This window comes from Halichondria panicea, chromosome 14, assembly GCF_963675165.1.
Source record: "Halichondria panicea chromosome 14, odHalPani1.1, whole genome shotgun sequence".
In the NCBI taxonomy this organism is placed as follows: Eukaryota; Metazoa; Porifera; class Demospongiae; order Suberitida; family Halichondriidae; genus Halichondria; species Halichondria panicea.
This window is the reverse complement of record NC_087390.1, coordinates 6,291,123-6,311,021: the sequence shown is the minus strand read 5'-3', so window position 1 is coordinate 6,311,021 and position 19,899 is coordinate 6,291,123. Positions and strand designations below refer to the sequence as shown.

At 42.3% G+C, this 19,899-nt stretch overlaps 4 protein-coding genes and 2 long non-coding RNA genes across 7 annotated transcripts; 5 read left to right on the top strand and 1 right to left on the bottom strand.

Moving 5' to 3' along the window:
* Positions 1-81: 81 nt before the first annotated feature.
* Positions 82-18,286, bottom strand: LOC135348180 (spartin-like). The gene is made up of 10 exons (XM_064546369.1): positions 18,058-18,286; positions 17,679-17,849; positions 17,391-17,575; positions 16,950-17,162; positions 3,341-3,519; positions 3,206-3,283; positions 1,160-1,357; positions 854-923; positions 631-794; positions 82-286 (listed from the first exon to the last, which is right to left on the bottom strand). Exons 1-10 carry the CDS (start codon positions 18,213-18,215, stop codon positions 179-181), a joined length of 1,524 nt encoding a protein of 507 aa, XP_064402439.1. The 5' UTR covers positions 18,216-18,286; the 3' UTR covers positions 82-178.
* Positions 3,803-4,498, top strand: LOC135348220 (uncharacterized). The gene is made up of 2 exons (XR_010398676.1): positions 3,803-4,236; positions 4,290-4,498. It is a non-coding gene; the product is annotated as an uncharacterized LOC135348220 (long non-coding RNA).
* LOC135348216 (uncharacterized) lies at positions 4,721-5,598 on the top strand. Its single transcript, XR_010398673.1, has 2 exons — positions 4,721-5,232; positions 5,336-5,598. It is a non-coding gene; the product is annotated as an uncharacterized LOC135348216 (long non-coding RNA).
* LOC135348214 (uncharacterized) lies at positions 9,454-11,574 on the top strand. The gene is made up of 3 exons (XM_064546430.1): positions 9,454-9,777; positions 9,881-11,138; positions 11,277-11,574. Exons 1-2 carry the CDS (start codon positions 9,526-9,528, stop codon positions 10,100-10,102), a joined length of 474 nt encoding a protein of 157 aa, XP_064402500.1. The 5' UTR covers positions 9,454-9,525; the 3' UTR covers positions 10,103-11,138; positions 11,277-11,574.
* Positions 11,867-15,303, top strand: LOC135348192 (uncharacterized). Of its 2 annotated transcripts, XM_064546386.1 has the most exons (5): positions 11,867-12,021; positions 12,432-13,253; positions 13,682-14,292; positions 14,482-14,934; positions 15,053-15,303. In XM_064546386.1, the coding sequence occupies exons 1-3, from the start codon at positions 12,019-12,021 to the stop codon at positions 13,880-13,882; spliced, it is 1,026 nt and encodes a 341-aa protein (XP_064402456.1). In that variant the 5' UTR covers positions 11,867-12,018; the 3' UTR covers positions 13,883-14,292; positions 14,482-14,934; positions 15,053-15,303. The 2 variants fall into 2 exon arrangements, with proteins under 2 accessions (XP_064402456.1, XP_064402455.1); XM_064546385.1 differs by having other exon boundaries at positions 11,869-13,253.
* Positions 18,278-19,875, top strand: LOC135348191 (uncharacterized). The gene is made up of 2 exons (XM_064546384.1): positions 18,278-18,320; positions 18,547-19,875. The coding sequence occupies exon 2, from the start codon at positions 18,547-18,549 to the stop codon at positions 19,699-19,701; it is 1,155 nt and encodes a 384-aa protein (XP_064402454.1). The 5' UTR covers positions 18,278-18,320; the 3' UTR covers positions 19,702-19,875.
* Positions 19,876-19,899: the final 24 nt, after the last annotated feature.

Below are 19,899 nucleotides of genomic sequence, written 5' to 3'. Positions count from 1 at the left end.
CGGAATTATGAGGTTATTAGTAATATCTGCGGGCCTGACCCCGAGGTAATTCTGCATGTGAACATGCAGAATAATTATAGCGACTGTTTTTGAAGAGAGATAAAAAATGCACAGAGGCAAATTAATAACAATTAACGCAGGTCTAATGTTCTTGATAATAATTACATAATTAAACTGTCTATTTGCTGTTTTGAAGTTTGTCTTTCTTTTCTCGCGATTCTTTGGCCATTACTTCACCGACTTTGCCTACGAAACGAATGCCCCATGTCTTCCAGCTCCAGTACGTCTGTGTGTGTGGGGTGTATGCGTGTGTGTGTGTGTGTGGGGGGGGCGGGTAAATACCTGCTACAATTAAGCTTACCAACTTGTAAATGGCTTAAAGTATAGACGTACAAGTATAAATAGCAATGCATAACAACAGTGCATGGGCATAACTTAGGTTCCAAACAATGATTTACAAAAATGGGTCCATTAATTTTGGGTCTCTGTTTTTTTGGCCCCCAAAAGTCTAGAGCTGGCTCAGTAATGCTGCATGTATACAATAATTATGGCAAACACACCTGTACGCACACACAGTACATGCACACACCCCCCCCCCCCCCCACACACACACACACACACATCACTCACCCCGGCTAGTATTGCAGCGTCAGAGGCAGCAGCCATTGAGTCCTTAGTCACATGACCAGCATCTTCTCCGTACTTGTGCCCCACGGTTTGAGAGGTCTCCTGTCCCACGGACTTCACTACAGCCACTGCACCTTGCTCTAAATCAACAAACATCGATGCTGCTCCTATAAAATATTGAAAAACAGACAATTTCAAATTTGATATTGTACATTAATTTGTGTACCTTTGAGGCCGGACTTAGTGACCTTCCAGGCCTCTTTAGCCTGAGGGTGGATGTCTGCGTTCTTAACCATCTGGAGCACATGAAAACTTACGTAATTATCAATCCAGTATTGCATGCATGGACAACCACACACCACATAACACAGCAGAATGCTACTAATACATGTCTTAATTGGATGCACGTACAGAGGATTATTTCAGGTTGGTTGATGCTAATACTTCATAATTATGAAGAGTGCAGTCGACCATATGACTACCTCACATGTACACACACACACATTATACATGTACGTGCATATGTCCTTACATCAGAGTTGGCCACGACTTTACCAGCCTCCCTGCCAACCTTCACTGTCAGTTTAGCCAGAGATACCATCAGATAATCACTAACACCGACCACATAGCCAGTAGCCTTGCGTGTGTAATGAACACCTTTCTGGACTGACTCAGGAATTTCTGTCGGCTTTTCATTTGGTTCGATTTTTTCACGAAGTTTGTTGGCACCCTACGTATGTGTGTGGGCGTGTGTGTGTGTGTGTGTGGGAAGAGCTGGAGTTGTTGTACATGCAGCAATATGTGTAATTATAGACTGTGTTAAGAAATAAATTAATGAGGTAGTGCACTTGTGTTATGATGTGGGCAACGTGTTGATGTTTTCTCAGAAGTATCATATTTCAGTTCTATTCCAACTAACATAGCAACCAATCACATAATTGCATGCATTGCTCATTGCATGATATACTCCCACACATATAGTGTACAGTAGATCGATCACAACTCACACAACACACACACACACACCCACACCACACACACTGTGATGCAGTTATAGCTCTATAGCACGCCACATCATGTCAATACCAGCATCTTTATAATTATGGTGAAGCTATAGATTCATAATTAAATCATGTACCATCTTTCTTGTGAATGCATGTAACCAAACACTAAAAGCATTCCACAATTAACTACCATGCAACGAATGTCTACTGAAGCCAAATTATAGCACTATCCTGCGAAATACAAAGAAACTAGCCACAGGAATAACTATACATGTGCAGTGTAGCCCAGTCTACATCCTATACAGAGAAACTATAGCTATAATATCAGTATATGCATGCAGTGCATGTAGCCCAGACTAGATAGCTAGATCAAACAGACGTTGCTAACTAGATACTCAACAGCAAATTAACACACTGCAATAGTGCCAACATTCCTATGCAGCAGTCTTAGTGCTACTACTAAGACAGTGCATGCGTAGAGAATAGAGAATAACACAGAGAGAGATTTAGTGCACGTAGAATGAGTGCAGAAAAGAAGCTGAATATAATAAGAAGTGACTCATCAGTTGAGATTACAGTCGGAGATCCAATGGATAAAGAAATGGCCTCAGAAGATCTCGATGATAAACTAACAGAGACAGCTGAGGACAAACCAGACACGATATGTGGAGCTCTCGAAATTTCGCCTTGTTTCCGGCCTCTCAACAAAACACAGTACTGTGTACTGATTGTGATTGCTATGGTGATGTTTGCTGTAGCCCTGCTGATACTCATAGTATTAATCGGAATTGTAGCATCACATGACCAGAGGATAAAAAACCTTGAAGGGAGGGTGGGCATAATGGTGGCTGAAAATGCTCAGCTGTTGTATAATGCCGAACAAGACCGGCTACGATTCGATATGAAGTTGGAACAAAAGATTGTCGAAGCCTCGAATCAGTTTAGTTTGATTTATATACAGACTTTGAGTTTGTTCTCGCAAAATCAAGAGCTTATAAACAAAGTGGAACTGCTTAGCAACAAGACAGACACACTGGATGCGGGCTTACAGGAGCTTGAAGAAGAAGTTACGCTACTAATGAGTCAAAACACTTCACTAAACAACAACAATACCTTGGAGTCTCTCCTCAGGGCAATGCAGCAAAGCCAAGCCGATAGTCTGACAAGTCAGTTAACAGCTAGGTTAACAAACCTCCAGTCATTATTAGAAGCAAAGAAACAGAATGCCTTACCTCTCACACTGAGTGAGTGTGAGAGGGTGAGAATGTGCTTGGAGCTGGTTGATGATGGCGGTCAGGAGACACGGACATGCAGTAAACTGGTGATCACCACGGAAGAGTACCGGAAGTTGAAACAAGAGGAATTGTTAAATGGCGTTCCTGTCGTCAAACTGTACTATGAATGTGTATAGATATTTATTTCCTTTACTATAGATTTTTAGTTACATCACTTTATGAAACACAATTTAATAATTATGGTCAACATAATTATCTGTTGAACGTGCAAAAGGCATTTGTCATTTAAGCACATGTACTTGTGCAAACTAATTAAATGCATACTGCATGGTTGGTTACCTTGGAGATGAGATTGCCAGCAGCCTCAGTGCCCTGGGCTATCTTAATAGAAACCCAGCTAACACCTTTGTCAATTTTCTGCGGAGTGAGGGGTGGCCAAAATAAATCATTAGATCTTATAATTATTTATCTTACTCCAGCGACCGTGCTTCCCCATTGAGACTCCGCCCCTTCAGACATACCCACTTCCTGCCCCCCTTTTTCTTCTGAGGTCTCCTTGACCTTTAGCGTACCTAGTTCAGATAGTAGTGAGTCAAATTGTGCAATTTCCTCTTCTGAAGCCGAGTCCAGAATCACACCTAGCACTGTGCCATCTGTGGAGGGGGCGTGTGTGTGGGTGGGATGGAGTAAAACTCCTTGAATATCACTCTACGCAAATGATACTGAAAATACAACTAAAACTTCCCCAGCATAATAGGCTAAATTTAGGCTAAGGCTGTGCTTAAAAGTAATAATTTTCCAGGGCCTATTAACAAAGACAGTCAAACAGCTAGCCCTGATGTGTGTGTATGGGGCATCTACACAACATTACAGGAAACCCTACACGGAGGGGGCGTGTGTGTGGTGTGTGTGTGCCCAGTGCATTCCTACCAAGACCCATGCAGTATGGCCTGAGGTATAGTTTCCCTGCTGAATAGACATTTAATGAGACCCTACACAGCTATATATTGTTGCTAGAAATGGATCTCGAGGCAGAAGACCAGCCACAACCTGATGAACCAAGAGTACCAGCAGATGAAGGCTATCAGCGACTAGCTGGTCATAATGATGCCAATCCTCCACTGCAAAATGATGGTCGTTACAACAAACTACACATCTGCTTAATTATACTAATTGCTGCGATGTTTGCTGTATTCTTGGCAATGGTACTCAGTTTTGGAGTTGTACTAAGCATCTTTCTTTCGCATGTAAGCTCTGCAGCCCAAACCCTAAGCTGTCACCAGGACACCACAAATTGTCACTTCTTGAAGAATCATACCATCGAAACTGAGGCATCGTGTTACACACCTCCTCTATCAACGAATGCTAAGGCAAGTTTGGTAACCAATAGCTAGTATTTACATGAACTTTATACACAACACAGGACTACTACACAACTGACGTCCGCTGTGAGGTCACTAATGGGCCTTACTGCCAAGCTTTTGCGACACTGTACAATAACACTGGAGATCAAAAGTTTTGCTATTGTGAAATGACTGGGTTCTTATCCCCTGGAATAATATGCACTGGACTTTGCAATCTAGTTATAACCAGATGTCAGATCAAGTAGAGAATAAGTACTTTGTTTGTATATCACGTATAATTATGCTAGCTGCTAGCTGTATACTGTACATGAGGGGAGGGAGATCTACTTGAACGTATAACCTTGGTTAGAATAATGTACGTGTACCTATGCATACGCACTTTATACTTTGATGCAAGGACAACAGGTGTTCTGCTAGACCTACGCATGTGTAGGGGTTCCCAACATGAAAGCTAACAGTGAGATGGTGCTTTCCCTGTACACACTAACCACATGCTTAATTAATATATAAAGTGGGTGAACCACTAAACAAGTAGCTAGCTGTAACTACACATTTGACGTGAGTTACACAAGACATTTAATTAGACCCTATACACAACTATTGTTAGGACAGTTAGCAATGGATCACGAAGCAGAAGCCCAGGGACAACCTGATGAACCAAGAGTACTGATGCAAGCAGCAGCAGGTGGCTATCAGCCGGTAGCTAATGATGACAATCCTCGACAGCTAAATGATGTCCGTAATAACAAACAACGGACTTGCCTAATTGTTCAAGGGATACTAATCGCCGTGCTGTTTGTTGCATTCGTGGTACTAGCGGTCGGCTTTGGAGTTGTGATAAGCATCTTCCATACGTCTGTCAACACCAACACTAACAGCTCTGCACCACACACACTGAGCTGTCACCAGGATACAGTGGATTGTTTATTCTCTAGAAATACGACTGATAGTGGCGAGGCTGTATCAACGTGTTCCACAAATTCTCTATCAACAAAAGCCAAGGCAAGTTAGGTTTCTCATACATATTCCAATTTATATTCTATAGCAATGCTAACATGAAATATACTACTCTACACATATAATTATATACAATACGTATATACAGGGCTACTACACCACTGACGTCCGCTGTGAGGTCACTGGACTAAGTACCTGCCCTGCTCTTATGATTCTGTACGATGAGACTGGGGATAAAAAGTCTTGCTATTGTGAAATGATTAAAAAACCAAGTGGGGGAACCCCCGAAGCAACATGCACTGGAATATGTAATCTAGTTATAACCAGATGCCAGGAAAAATGAATACTTTTTAGAATTGTGCATACTCTATATTATGTGAAGACAATTTTGGGGAGTCCCCTGGTCCCTTCGCTCACAAGGTGGGAGGGGCTACAAAGATACTCAAACAGCTAGCTCACTGCTGCATGTGTGTGTACATGGGGCACCTCCACAATCTACACAACATTCTAAAAACAAGCAATTGCTGATTATAATTATAACCCCAAAAATTGATACTTCGTGCATATAAGACTCAACGAAATATAAAGAGTCAGCACAGTACACGCACACGCCCACACAATACGCCTATAATTATGTACAGTGCAACAACCAAAGAGAGTAGATTTTTTTTTTTGGTACACATTTTTTACATTTTGTGGCATATCTTCTAAAGTAAAAGTGATATGATCTATTTGAGTGCAGGTACTGAAAGTTCAACTATTGGCGCTTCCATTGGACCACCACCTGTTACATCACATGACATCATTAGTATAAAATGGCTGTCTGAAGATGTGTACTTCCGAAAATATGTTAGGAATAGAAGTAGCTTATTTGTTTGAGTTAAGATCTGAAATTTGTTGTGTATGTACCTGAGTATATTGCTCATCTTTTGAGCTTCAACGGAAGTCTGGGCTACTAGTAAGTTCTGAGAAATACTGCATTTTGTTGTTTTTTGGTGGCAAATATGTTAGGAATACAACTTTCGATTTTATATTAGTTAAGGTCTGATTTTTGAGCAGCATGTACTACAATAGTGTACTTTTCATCTGTACTAACTTACAGGTGTTAGGCTAGCCTCTTCTTTGCTAGAGCGGCCCATCCTGTCAAAAACAGTGCTTTTTATGACTTTTGGGGCGATTTGGCTACGTAGTAAGCTCAATTACCACGCCCCTGTGACACAGAATGACCAACACCAACTGTGTATTTGCAGGTAGACATCACATGACCTTTGGATGTAGCAAATAACAACAAGATGATTTGTGATGTCACAAATCAATGAATATCATTGCATACGTCAGCAAAAGTAGCAAAACGGAGCAAAATCACCATTTTTGACAAGAAGGGCCGCTCTAGCAAAGATGAGACTTGTCTAGCTCCTGTAAGTTAGTACAGATGAATTCTATGCTATTGTAGTACATGCTCCTCAAAAATCAGACCTTAACTAGCATAAAATCAAAAGTTGTATTCCTAACATATTTGCCACCAAAAAACAACAAAATTCAGTATTTCTCAGAACTTACTAGCAGCCCAGACTTCCGTTGAAGCTCAAAAGATGAGCAATATAGTCAGGTACATACACAATAAATTTCAGATCTTAACTCAAACAAATAAGCTACTTCTATTCCTAACATATTTTCGGAGGTACACATCTTCAGACAGCCATTTCATAGTGATGATGTCATATGATGTAACAGGTGGTGGTCCAATGGAAGCGCCAATAATTGAACTTTCAGTACCTGCACTCAAATAGATCATATCACTTTTACTTCAGAAGATATGCCACAAAATGTGAAAAAAAATAATATAAAAAAAAATCTACTCTCTTTGGTTGTTGCACTGTACATATATTAAGCACACGCAATATACTACTAATAATATTACAAATTTGTCCATGTATACAAGAATAACCTTGGTCAGAATAATGTACGTGTACCCACGCATACGCACTTTATACTTTGATGCAAGGACAACAGGTGTTCAGCTAGACCTACGCATGTGTAGGGGTTCCCAACATGAAAGCTAACAGTGAGATGGTGCTTTCCCTGTACACACTAACCACATGATTAATATCATATAAAGTGCATGAACCTAACAGTAGCTAGCTAGCTGTATATATATATATACTACAGTTGACATGAGTCTTGAAAGACGACCTCTATACAACCCAAACCTCATCGTAAACGAAGAACCGGATGTTCCAAGAGTTGTCATCCCCGAGCCTCGGCAGTAGCAAGAGGTGGCTATCAACAAGCGCCTGAAGTTGGCAATAACCCACCACTCCCAAATAATGGTGACAACAAGTTTAAGCGAAGCAAATGTCACATCATTCAAGCGTCACTAACAGTTATACTATTTGTGACAACTTTAGCTATGATTGTAAGCTTTGGAGCTCTTTCCAGTCACCTTCTGAGTGCCATGAACAGCATGAGTGAGAGGATCAACTCTCCCGGGAGATTGTATGAGAGCTGTCACCAGGAGACAGCCAGCTGTTCATTCCCCCCGGGTGGCGGACTAGACTATTGGATGAATTGTGCCACAAGCTACCTCATCATTAATGCAACGGTATATAATTATAGGTGGATACTGTACTCTAGCTACTACGTACGTATGCATGCATGCATGTATTATACATGCATATAGCTGTATAATTATTATTGGAAGAGCAAAGATTATTTATCAAATGGAGGCATTGTATTTGTATAGTCAGAGAGATACTATAAATATAGCCATTAATTATACGCTGCATGCAAAAAGATATACTGAAAATACAACTGAACTACTATATAAAATCCCCCCCCCCCCACACACACAATATCGTCAGGGTTACTACACAACTGATGTACGCTGTGTCATCGATACAAAGTGCAATATGAATATGAAGACGGCAGTACTGCATAAAGATGTTGATGACATCTCCTGCCATTGCAATATGGTTGAACCTGAGAAATTAGGCCATAAGATAATGTCCTGTATCACTGGAACTTGTACCCTGGTGATCACCAGATGCCCTGTTAAGTAACTATACATTTAACACATGATTTGTACCATACGCTAAACTTTACTCTAACTATATATTAGTATATCCACACATGTCTATGAGTAATTCCAATTACGGCTTTAAACTACAAGAAAGTCACATGAGTCGTGAATAATATAGTGAAACCAAATACTGAGTGAAGAACTGCTAACAATCAAGGCCTGATCGTAAGCTACAAGACACACTAACTAGTAAAGATGGGCACTAATGAGACAACACCCTTAATCAATAATGGAAACAACAACCAAGATTCATCGCTGAGGGAACGAGTGTCCAAGTATCTCCTCCCAGTGATGGTGGTAGTGATAGCATTGGTAGTCACAGCACTAACAGCTACCGTTGCTACAAGCATTACCATGGCTACCTACAAACGCTGCTACCAAAACTTGGCCAGCTGCACAGTCAATGTCAGTAGCTGTATTACACCATCCTTCAACTATAACATGAGTGTAAGTCATAATTATGCCTCGAGGCGTAGCCGCACGAGGGATACGGTAATATATTATAAAAGTGCAAACTCAAAGCGTATAGTTACTATACCGGAGTGCATACTTTGAGCAATAATCATTTTTATTTGTCAATTTTATGCATTCAGGATTACTACAATACGGACATACGCTGCGAATACGAAGCAGTCAACGATAATGTCTCGTATGCCCATGTCTCAACTGTTCTACAAAGAGGTGGCACGGGAGGTCATGCAAATGTGCAGTGCTGGTGCCAGGCTTCCCTGCAGCTGTGGGCTGTCTCCAAGTACAACAGAACTCTAACCAATGACAAGTGCTGGATAGTGGTCACTAGGTGTCCGGAGTACATTGCTATTTGAGGGAGTTGTTTTACACAAAACCGTGACACTGTAGCACATTAGGATAGAGGCATGTTGTATATGCTAGCTCTGAACTTACTGTAGTATGTATATAAGGTGCTACTAGGATAGATCAAGAGAATGATTAATTGTGTATATGTATTTAGTTGTGTCTATTTTACAGTAAATTTAATTAGCAACTGGCAACCATGGCACACCTGTTTGGATGTGTGCATGCACTGAGTACGTACAATGAAGGTAAGTAATTTCCTTTACGGGCCGGTCATAAGGTTTGTCTGAGTGAAGACTATAAAATTCACACAATCTGCAATTTACGGCTATATAATACGTAAGTTACACGAGTCATAATACACTTATATCTGAGAAGTGAAAATACTGAGTGAAAGAACTGCTAACAAATTAAGGTCCACTCCAAGACACACTACTATAGTAAAGATGGGAACTGATGAGACAAGCAAGTTAGTGATCAATGGAAACAACAACCAAGATTCATCGCTGAGGGAACGAGTGTCCAAGTATCTCCTCCCAGTGATGGTGGCAGTGATAGCATTGGTAGTCACAGCACTAACAGCTACCATTGCTACAAGCAATACCATGGCTACCTACAATCGCTGCTACCAAAACTTGGCCAACTGCACAGCGAATGGCTTTACTTGTACCACGGCATCCTTCCCATATAACATTAGTGTAAGTTATGTAAAAGTTAAGTCAAAGTAGTTCGAAGCTTATAGTTACTACCAGAGTGCACTTACTTCTATGATGGTTTATAATCGTTCTTTCGTGCATTCAGGGTTACTACACAACGGACATACGTTGCGAATACGAAGCAGATAACTCTATCCACTCGTATATCCATGCTTATGCTACTCTACAAAGAAGTGGCAACATCGGTGATATGAATGTGACGTGCTGGTGCCAGGCTAATCTGAATCTGCAGGCTGTCTCCAAGGACAACAAGACTTTAATAACCAATGACAAGTGCTGGATAGTGGTTACTAGGTGCCCGGAGTGAATTGCTATTTGAGGGAGTTGTCTTATACAAAACACATGTAGCACATTAGGATAGAGGCATGTTATATAATGTTAGCTCTGAAGTTACTGCATGTGCTGCTAAATAATTAATTTTAAATATGTGCTTGCACAGTTGCCAGTTAATTCACACCCAATAAATACGGCATATAATTATACTGACTGCATTGACACACAATTAAGCAGCTATGAATATCATCACAAATAACCAGTCACATATGGTCACATAACCAGTCACTGCATGATCGACAATGGACAGCTATGATGTCATTGCACAGTACAAATATAGTACAAATATAATTTCCCCATGAGACCTCGTAAAAGGCTATGTACAATTTCAATTCAAGTATACATGCACATTACAACTATAGAGCACTATAAATGGCAGACCTGTTATTTCAATCCCTGTTTAATAGTAGTATGGAGGCAGTACGCACATGCATGCACATGAGGTGACTTCCCGCACAATGGGTGTCAATGCAAATTAACTTTCGTGGGAGTCCCAGGTGTTTCCCCTGGCTCATCAATATATGAGACTCACACTACATAATAGCCTGAAGTATAGTATAGTATAGTTTCAAGTCCCTGAGTACGTTAGAGACATTTGACCTCTATAGCTCTACAGCTCTAGACAGTTAGAAATGGCAGAAGCTGAGCAACTAAGAATAAATGAAGAAGACCACGTAAGAGAAGAAGAAGACGAACCTCTGTTGGTGCGTGATGGTGTAAACCACAAACGACGTAATTACCTAATTGCCGTGGTGATCACTGTACTCTTGGTCCTGGTACTCAGTGCTGGAATAGCAGTGCTAAGCACCTCCCAGCTGACTGTCAATAACAACAACTCCATTGACAACAACAACAGCTCTGTCAACAACGACAGTTCTAGTGGCGACCATATCCCGGCTGAAATGCTCCACAATAAGTGCCACAAAAACACAACATCTTGTCGGTTCCTAAGATGGTCAAATTTTCCGAATTTTCCGTGTAACACAGATTCTCTACCACTGAATGTTCAGGTATGATAATTTTATTACAATCTCTCATATACCTACATACGTACGTATAGTTGGCTTTGTTCAGAAAGGAGGTATTTTGCAATCCAACTCTCTAAGTATGATCACAGTGTACTCATAAATTATTACTTTAAACTGCAGGGCTACAACACCACGAGCGTTCAGTGTACGATCAAGACCGATGTATTCTGCCGTGCACGTGCTAAAGCCACTCTATGCGATAGCGATGGTGGAGATAAGCATTGTCAGTGTCATATGCTGAGCGCGAGCGACACATCTACACCATGCTCTGGAGAGTGCAATTTAGAAATAACCAGGTGTCCAGTCACTTAAGTACATGTACAATCGAAAGCTAGACAAAATTGACAATTTGTGTAACTGTAATGAATCATAAAAATAGTGCACAAGCACACATGAACATAATTATTATTGTGTACAGTCAATAGTATACTGGGCTGAACATGTATAAACTTTGCAATGCAAGCGAATTAATTAGGGAGAGTCCCTGAGGTGGGAGGGGCTACATACACAGCTAGCTCGTTGCTGTGTGTGTGTGTGATAATAATACACAACAACATTACAGGAAACCAAACAAGTGACACGTATATGAATACAACACTGCCAATGTAAGCACTATACACACACACACACATGCACCTGACGTACGAAACATGAGTGGCGCACGCGTACGTGTGTGTGTGAGGTCAACATTAATCTTAATTAAAAGCTTCACTATAAAAATTGTATGGTTTTCTCAGCCACAAAGAATGTGCTGATGGGACATTTTAAGTTTAGACCCTCACAGAGATGAGCTACAGAGCAGCTAGACAAGGAGAACCTGAAGTAGAAAGAGTACAGTCTGGTGACGGCTATCAGAGGATAAATGGTGATGACTATCAACGAATACTGTACATCAGATGTATGCAGAGAGTAACGTGACTTCCTGTATCTGTCACAAGCTTGGAATTTGCACACTGACCATATTTATACTCAATCTTGCTAATACATATTTGACTGCATGGGAATATGGAAAGCCAGAATTAAGCAATACTCACTATATATAGCCGGAGGTAGTTTCCCATGCAGCTGAGTAGGCATTTGACCTCTACGTTAAAACTATATAGCTATTGTGAAAGACATGGCATCTTAGGCATTTGACCTCTACGTTAAAACTATATAGCTATTGTGAAAGACATGGCATCTTTTGGTGCTCTAAGACTACCAGTACAAGCACAAAACTATCAGCAAGTCAACTATCAGGTAGTAGCTGGTTATAATGCTCTCAATCCTCCACAGCCAGCCAACGTACCACAGCTAGCTAACGTACAACAGCCAGCCAACGTACAACAGCCAGTACAACAGCTAGCTAATGGACCACATGCAGCTAATGGACCACATGCAGCTAATGGACCACATGCAGCCAACAGACCACATGCAGCCAACGTACAACAGCCAGCCAACGTACCACATGCAGCCAATGGACCACATGCAGCTAATGGACCACATGCAGCCAACAGACCACATGCAGCCAATGGACCACATGCAGCCAATGGACCACATGCAGCCAACGTACAACAGCCAGCCAACGTACAACAGCTAGCTAATGGACCACATGCAGCCAACGGACCACATGCAGCCAATGGACCACATGCAGCCAACGTACAACAGCCAGCCAACGTACAACAGCTAGCTAATGGACCACATGCAGCCAACATACCACATGCAGCCAACGGACCACATGCAGCCAATGGACCACAGCCAGCCAACGGACCACAGCTAGCTAACGGACCACAGCCAGCCAACGTACCACTGATACCACAGCCAAACCGCGGTGGCTGTTGTGACAAACGACGTAGTTGCGTAATTTTCGTGGTGAGTGCTGCAACCTTGGTACTAGTACTGGTCATCGTAGCAGGTGTACTGAGCACCACCTTCCTTCTGCCTGTCAACACTAACAACACTAACAACACTAACAGCTCTGTGGTAATACCAGCTGACACGATCCACATTCCGAGCTGCTACAGTAACGCTACGTATTGCCCCTTCTGGGCATCTCGTACAACCAGTGGCGAATGTAAGGCATCGTGTACAACAAATTCTCTATCATCGAATGTTAAGGCAAGTGTGATATAATTGCATTAAAGGTCAAGCCAGTAAATGATATAGTATTTACAATCCAATCTACAGTGGAGGCCAAAATAAAGTTTCTGTTCCGTTTCCGTAGATAGCTGACTAGATTGCACACGAAGGCCCGTTTCCGCCCACGCATGTACTACGCTGCGGTGTCGTGGTTACGTTGTTTACACTCACAGCATGTAACACTTGCCTTAATTAATTAATTAATTGCCTGCGGGTTGTGTAAGTCAACACACCTGAGTACACATGCACCAAAACGATTGTTTTGCTTGCGTGCAACGAAATCAAAACAAACGCAGAGTACTACGCAAACGAAACAGAAACTTTATTTTGGCCTCTACTGTACGTGTAGCAATTACGACAACTCTAGGACCCTAAAAACATAGTGTACTCATTTTAATGTCGAACAGGGATACACCACTGACGTCCGCTGTGAGGTCACTATGGTTACTGGGACGTACGCCAGCTGCCGTGCTACAGTCACCCCGTACAATAATACTGGGATGGATCAGAACCTTTGTTATTGTGAGATGGAAGTGATATCGACTACTCCTACAGTATTATGCAGTGGACAGTGCAATTTAGTTATAACCAAATGTCAGGTCAAGTAAGTAAGTAGGAAAGAACCATTCTTCTTTTTTAAAAGGTATGTTGTGTTTTTGTATAACATTTGAGCCGGACTCGTAACTTTCTTTGTTCACCTTATACCATGATTACTGTTCGGCCATTAGCCACATTCAACTAATTAATACAGGTTTATTGTCTAATTGTACACACTATTTTAGAGCATATGGAATTCTATGTGCCCTAAAATAGTGTGTTAAAATAGTTATTGTCTAATAGTGTGTACAATTAGACAATAAACCTGTATTAACCACAATACAGGCTAATTAATTAGGGGGGAGTCCCTGGTGTTCCCCTAGCTCAAAGGGCTACATAGACAGCTAGCTCTGCTATGTGTGTATGTGGGGCACCTCCACAACATTATAGGAGAATCAAGCTACGTACGTGAACGTGTAAGGTATTCATACAACACTATAGCCAATGCATGTAAGATGTAAGCACTATTTATACAGACACCATTCCTACAACGTATACGTAACAAAGTGGCATGTGTGTGTGTGTGTGGGGAGGGAGGGAGGGGGGGGGGTAAAACATTAAATGAAAACTAGTTTTAAAGCTTCATTATAAAATTGTATGGTTTTCTCAGCCACAAAGAATGTGCTGAAGGGACCTTTAGACCTTGACAGAGATGAGCTACAGAGCAGAAAGACAAGCTGAGCCTGAAGTAGAAAGAGTACAGTCTGGTGATGACTATCAACGAATAAATGGTGATGGCTATCAACGAATAAATGATGCTATCTATCTACCGCTAGACAATGGTCGTATTAATAGACTACGGAATTGCTTGATCATTCAAGGGATAATAATTGCTTTGCTGTTTGCTGCAGTCTTGGTACTAGTGCTCAGTGTTGGAGTGATGCTAGGCAACAACAGGCCTGTCAACAACAACAGCTCTGCTAGCCACCAGATAATCCCAGTTGAAACACCCCCCACCCTCAACTGTATCCAGGATACAGCAAATTGTCGCTTCTCAAGGAATGTCACGTTAAAGGCCACTAATTCACCGTGTACCACAAACTCTCTATCAACGATAGCTAAGGTACGTAATCTTTTGTACTTGGCTTGATTTCAATGTAAAAACGTACATAAAAGTAGAGTGCTTAATTAAATATTTTTTCATTTGTGTGCTCATAATTAGTAATTTAACTGTCCAACAGGACTACTACACCACTGACGTCCGCTGTGAGGTCACTAGGGTCATCAGTGTTAGCTCCAGCTGTCGTGCTACAGCCACACTACAGAAAACTTCTGGGAATGAAAAGTCTTGCAATTGTGAAATTGAAGCGGACCCAAGTCCCACCTCTTTAGTAACATGCACTGGACTATGCTATATAGTTATAACCAGATGTCAGATTAAGTAGAATATGAATAGATTACAGTGTGTACAATGAACACCTATACATCTCAATTAACGGAAACATAATTAGGGGGAGTCCCTGGTGTTTCCCCCAGCTCACAAGGTGGGAGGGGCTACACAGACAGCTAGCTCATTGCTGTGTGTGTGAATGTGGCATCTCCACAACATTATAGGAAACAAACGATCAAGCTACGTGCATGTACATGTATTGCTGCTACAACACTAGCCAATCAACACTAGAAAGTAGATTACATCACCCACACTTGGATTGGTCAGTGTGCAAATTCCAAGCTTGTGACAGATACAGGAAGTCACATTATACTCCGCATACATCTGATGTACAGTATACCTACGTTCGATACTCTCTTCTCTATTATATACTCTTGTAGTCAATGTATAGCACTATACTGCACACACACTTAACACACTATCCTGACATAAGTGGCGTGGGCGTGTGTGTGTGTGTGGAGAGGGGCAACCTTAGTGAAATAATAGTGATTGCTAATTGCCTGCAGTGAAAGCCTAAACAGTTTTAAAGTTTCATTTTCATTATGGACAAGGTGAGTCAAACCCCAGCCACAAAGAATGTGCTGAAGTTAGACCTCCACACAGATGAGCTAAAGAGATTCAGAAATGAGCCACAAAGCAGCAAGACAAGCAGATCTAGAGCCTGGTGTATCAGTACAGTCCACACAATCAGTGGAGAGCTATCAGCTGCTATCGGGTTCTTCCTATCCACAGCTAGACAATGGTCGTTACAATAACAGACTACGGAATTGTCTGATCATTCAAGGGATACTAATCGGTTTGCTGATTATTGCAGTCTTCGTGCTCTGCGTTGGAGTAGTGAGCAACGGCGCCTTAATTACATCCAACAATAATAAAGAGAGCTGTGTCTTCTCGGCTGTTGGTGGTGATCAAACTAAAACACTGTGTTTCACAAATTATCTACCAACGAACGCTACGGTATGTTTGGTTTCCTGTATTTACAATCCAATCCAACAATTATACATTCTGTACAGTGCTAGAAATGTATGCGTGATACTAACTAGTGTGAGCGGCTATCATCAAACCTTTGTATCACCACAGGACTACTACACCACTGACGGGCCTAACTGCTTTGCTACAGCGATTCTGTACAATGGCACATCAGACACTGGGCATAAAAAGTCTTGCGATTGTGAAATGAAAAAATTGGACTCTTCAGTCACTGGAACAACAATAACATGCACGTGCAACAACGTAGTTACAACCAGGTGTAGAGTTGTGCTCTAAATGATACAGTAAATACGATATAGCTAATGTTGTGTGGGTGGTTCATACACACACGCAGTAAGCTACATACGTATATGTACAGCTGTTTTAATGTCCATAGCCCCTCCCATCTTGTAAGCTAGCCAGGGACTCTCCCTAATTAATTGCTTGCTGAGTTACAATGTACAAGTGAACACAGCACACACAAAACTACTCATAAGTGTTGCAAACTGGGCCCTTAATTAGTTAGCTATAGTCAACACTCAGTGCCAAGCCACTTAGCTTGCTACAGTATACAACACAGTTACTTTTAGCTACGCCTCGAGGCACACATACCTCTAACCAACAACCACTCACGTAGCTACACAAAGCTAGTACTGTAACACCAACAGTACCGTGTGGTATATATACATGTAGGTACAGTACTGGAGTACAGTACTCACCTTCTCCTCTCAGCTCAGGGAACATGTACATCCTCTCCCCAGACTTGAGGATGGGGGATTTCCCTCTCACCAGGGGGTACACGAACCCCCCACATTGCAGGAATGCAGGGGGCTGTCCCTCAATCTTCTCTCGGTACTTGAACACACTCAGAGCATCTGCGTCCTCGTACCGTCTCACATGATCACGACTGTCCACTTCAAATAGGGCTATACCTGTGAGGGTGTGTGTGCAAGATGAGTACCTAAAGACACTCGCAACACAAGTTATGGCCTCTCAAACATAGCTATGAAAACAGGCCTGATTTGGAAAAAGCGCCCACTTATAGCCCACGCTTTTTTTCAGTAAATGGGCACGAAATAAATTACTGATCTAAGCACACCATATTGTTAACCTATCAAAGTGCTACTCATTGCATGGTCGTAGCTTTCTGTGTTAGTTACCATTGTCAGTGTTGAACAACATGTCGGCCTTTGTTTCCTCCCTACTGCCGCTAGCCTCGGCAGTTGTACTCGTCTGACCGGTTTGACCAGTTTGGGTGGTTACAGCGCTGGCTTTGGTTTGCGCTCTCTCCTCAATCTCCTGTTCCAAAAGTACTTCCATCCGTGATTTTATTGAATTCTTCATTCTGTGTATGTGGAGTGTATACACACAGAACATTAAATGAAGAAATTGCTAGAACTCACACCCACACACACCACCCACACACACCGCCCACACCACACACACACCTCTCCATCTTTCCCTTGAGTTCGTTGAGGGCCATTGTGGTGAGACTATCTCCGAGACTGGTCCTGAGACTGGCCACACCCGACCGTAGATAAGTGAGGCTCTTGTTGTACAAGTCCAGCGCCTCCATTCTACAACCACTCTCATCCTCACCAAGCGCATCCGCTATGTATCTGGGGGGAGGGGTGGGGGTGGGGTCAATTACTTAAATCATATACGTACACGTAGTTTTTTTTTATCTTTTTTTTATCATATAAATTATGGTATATCAATCGCAGGAGTACTCCTGTACATCGTAATAGCTACATGTAAGATACTTCCTTGTAGTGTGTACATTGTATCAGTGGTACTACACGTATGATACGATTGTATGTAACTCACTGCTTGGCTTTATCGAAGTAGCTCTGGCCCAGGGCTAGTCTGGTTGCTATCAGTTCTTCAGTGGATACTTCTGTTACACTAACGGCAGCTCTGGGAGGAGCACTGGGTCTGGGAGGATGGCGTGTAGTGGACGGTCGCTCTGCTTGTAAGGTCGCCATTACTTCTCTGGGGCAAGTCAGGTGCTATTTAATCAATCCAGTGGTTTGTTTACTTTGTTTAAAAGGGGGGAGGGGCTACCTCTGCAGCAAAAATTGAAGTTGTAGGTGAGTTGCTCTATTGTGTGGAGTCTGTGTATACTTTCTCTATAGACTTTTTTAGACTAGTTAATACTTTATAGGTACACACACACACCACACACACCCTCACACACACACACACCCTCACACACACACACACACACACACACACACCACACACCCTCACACACACACGTACACACACACACACACACACACACACACACGCATCCACACACACACACACCCACAGATGGCCGTGTATAGCTGGGGCTTTGGCAAGTACGGACAACTTGGCAATGGACTAACAGCTTCAGCCGAAACACCACAATTCGTAAAACTCCCTAAATCCTCCCCCCTCCAAATCTCATGTGGTGCTCACTTCACTCTGTTACTATGTGAAATAGAGGCCAAAGATGGGACGAAAAAACGACAAATTTTTGCCTGTGGATGGGGAAAACACGGTCGATTAGGCACGGGATCAGAAGAAGACCACACCCACCCCACGGAATTAGTCCTGCGGGACACACCGGTGCAAGTGTCTGCTGGTTTCTGGCACGCTGCTTGTATCACTTCAGAAGGACAACTGTATGCCTGGGGCTATAATCGATCCCACAATGTCCTGGGGATGATTAAAGAAGCCTCCCCTTTTGAGACTGTCCCTGTTCAAGTGCCGATAGAGTGCGGAGTTCGATTCAACCAGGTTGCTTGTGGTTACAACTATACGTATGCAATCGCTTCAGATGGTTCTTGTTGGTCGTGGGGAACAGGAGCTCATGGCGTACTGGGACATGGTGATACACTTGAGCGAACATCTCCTACGAAAATAGACATTCCCGGTGGCAATGCAATCTCATTCGTCGGCTGTGGCTACTCGCACGTTGCTGTGGTTACCAGTGATGGAATGCTATTAATGGCCGGAAGAGGGGCGGACGGAGCGCTTGGATTGGGTGGAAAATCAGACCGAAATAAACTCAGTCATGTGACCGGATTGGACGGAATTGCTATCGCAAAAGCCAGTTGTTCATTGGGAGAAAGACACGCCCACACACTAGCTTGTACGATAGATGGTCACATCTATTCGTGGGGCGATGGTTACAAGGGGAAACTGGGACTAGGAAGTCAGGAGAGCAAAGAGTTGCCGACTAAGATCAACCCGTCCAGTTTTGGAGGAGAGTGTGTGATAAGTGTGGTGTGTGGAGGTATCCATAGTGCGGCTGTGACCCGTGAGGGGGGCGTGTTCACTTGGGGGTGTGGCAGTGACGGGCGTCTAGGCCACCCGGAGGCCAAAGGTCATCGTTATTTGTTTCGTAGTGATGTGCCGAGACGAGTGGAGGGGTTGCCTAGCAACTGTATAGCTGTGGATTGCTCCTACTATCATACTGCCGCTCTGAGCTGTGATATATAATTCATTATGTATGTGATATATAATTAATTAATTGATCTAATTATCTGCTGTACATAATTATTTATTTACTGTACATTATAATAATCATGTCATGCGCTAATTAGTTATACTTTCTGCTTAAATTTTAATTTGTTACTGTACGTGATGATAAATTAATATATAATTTTATACTTATTATTCCCTTAGAAATTTGAAAAC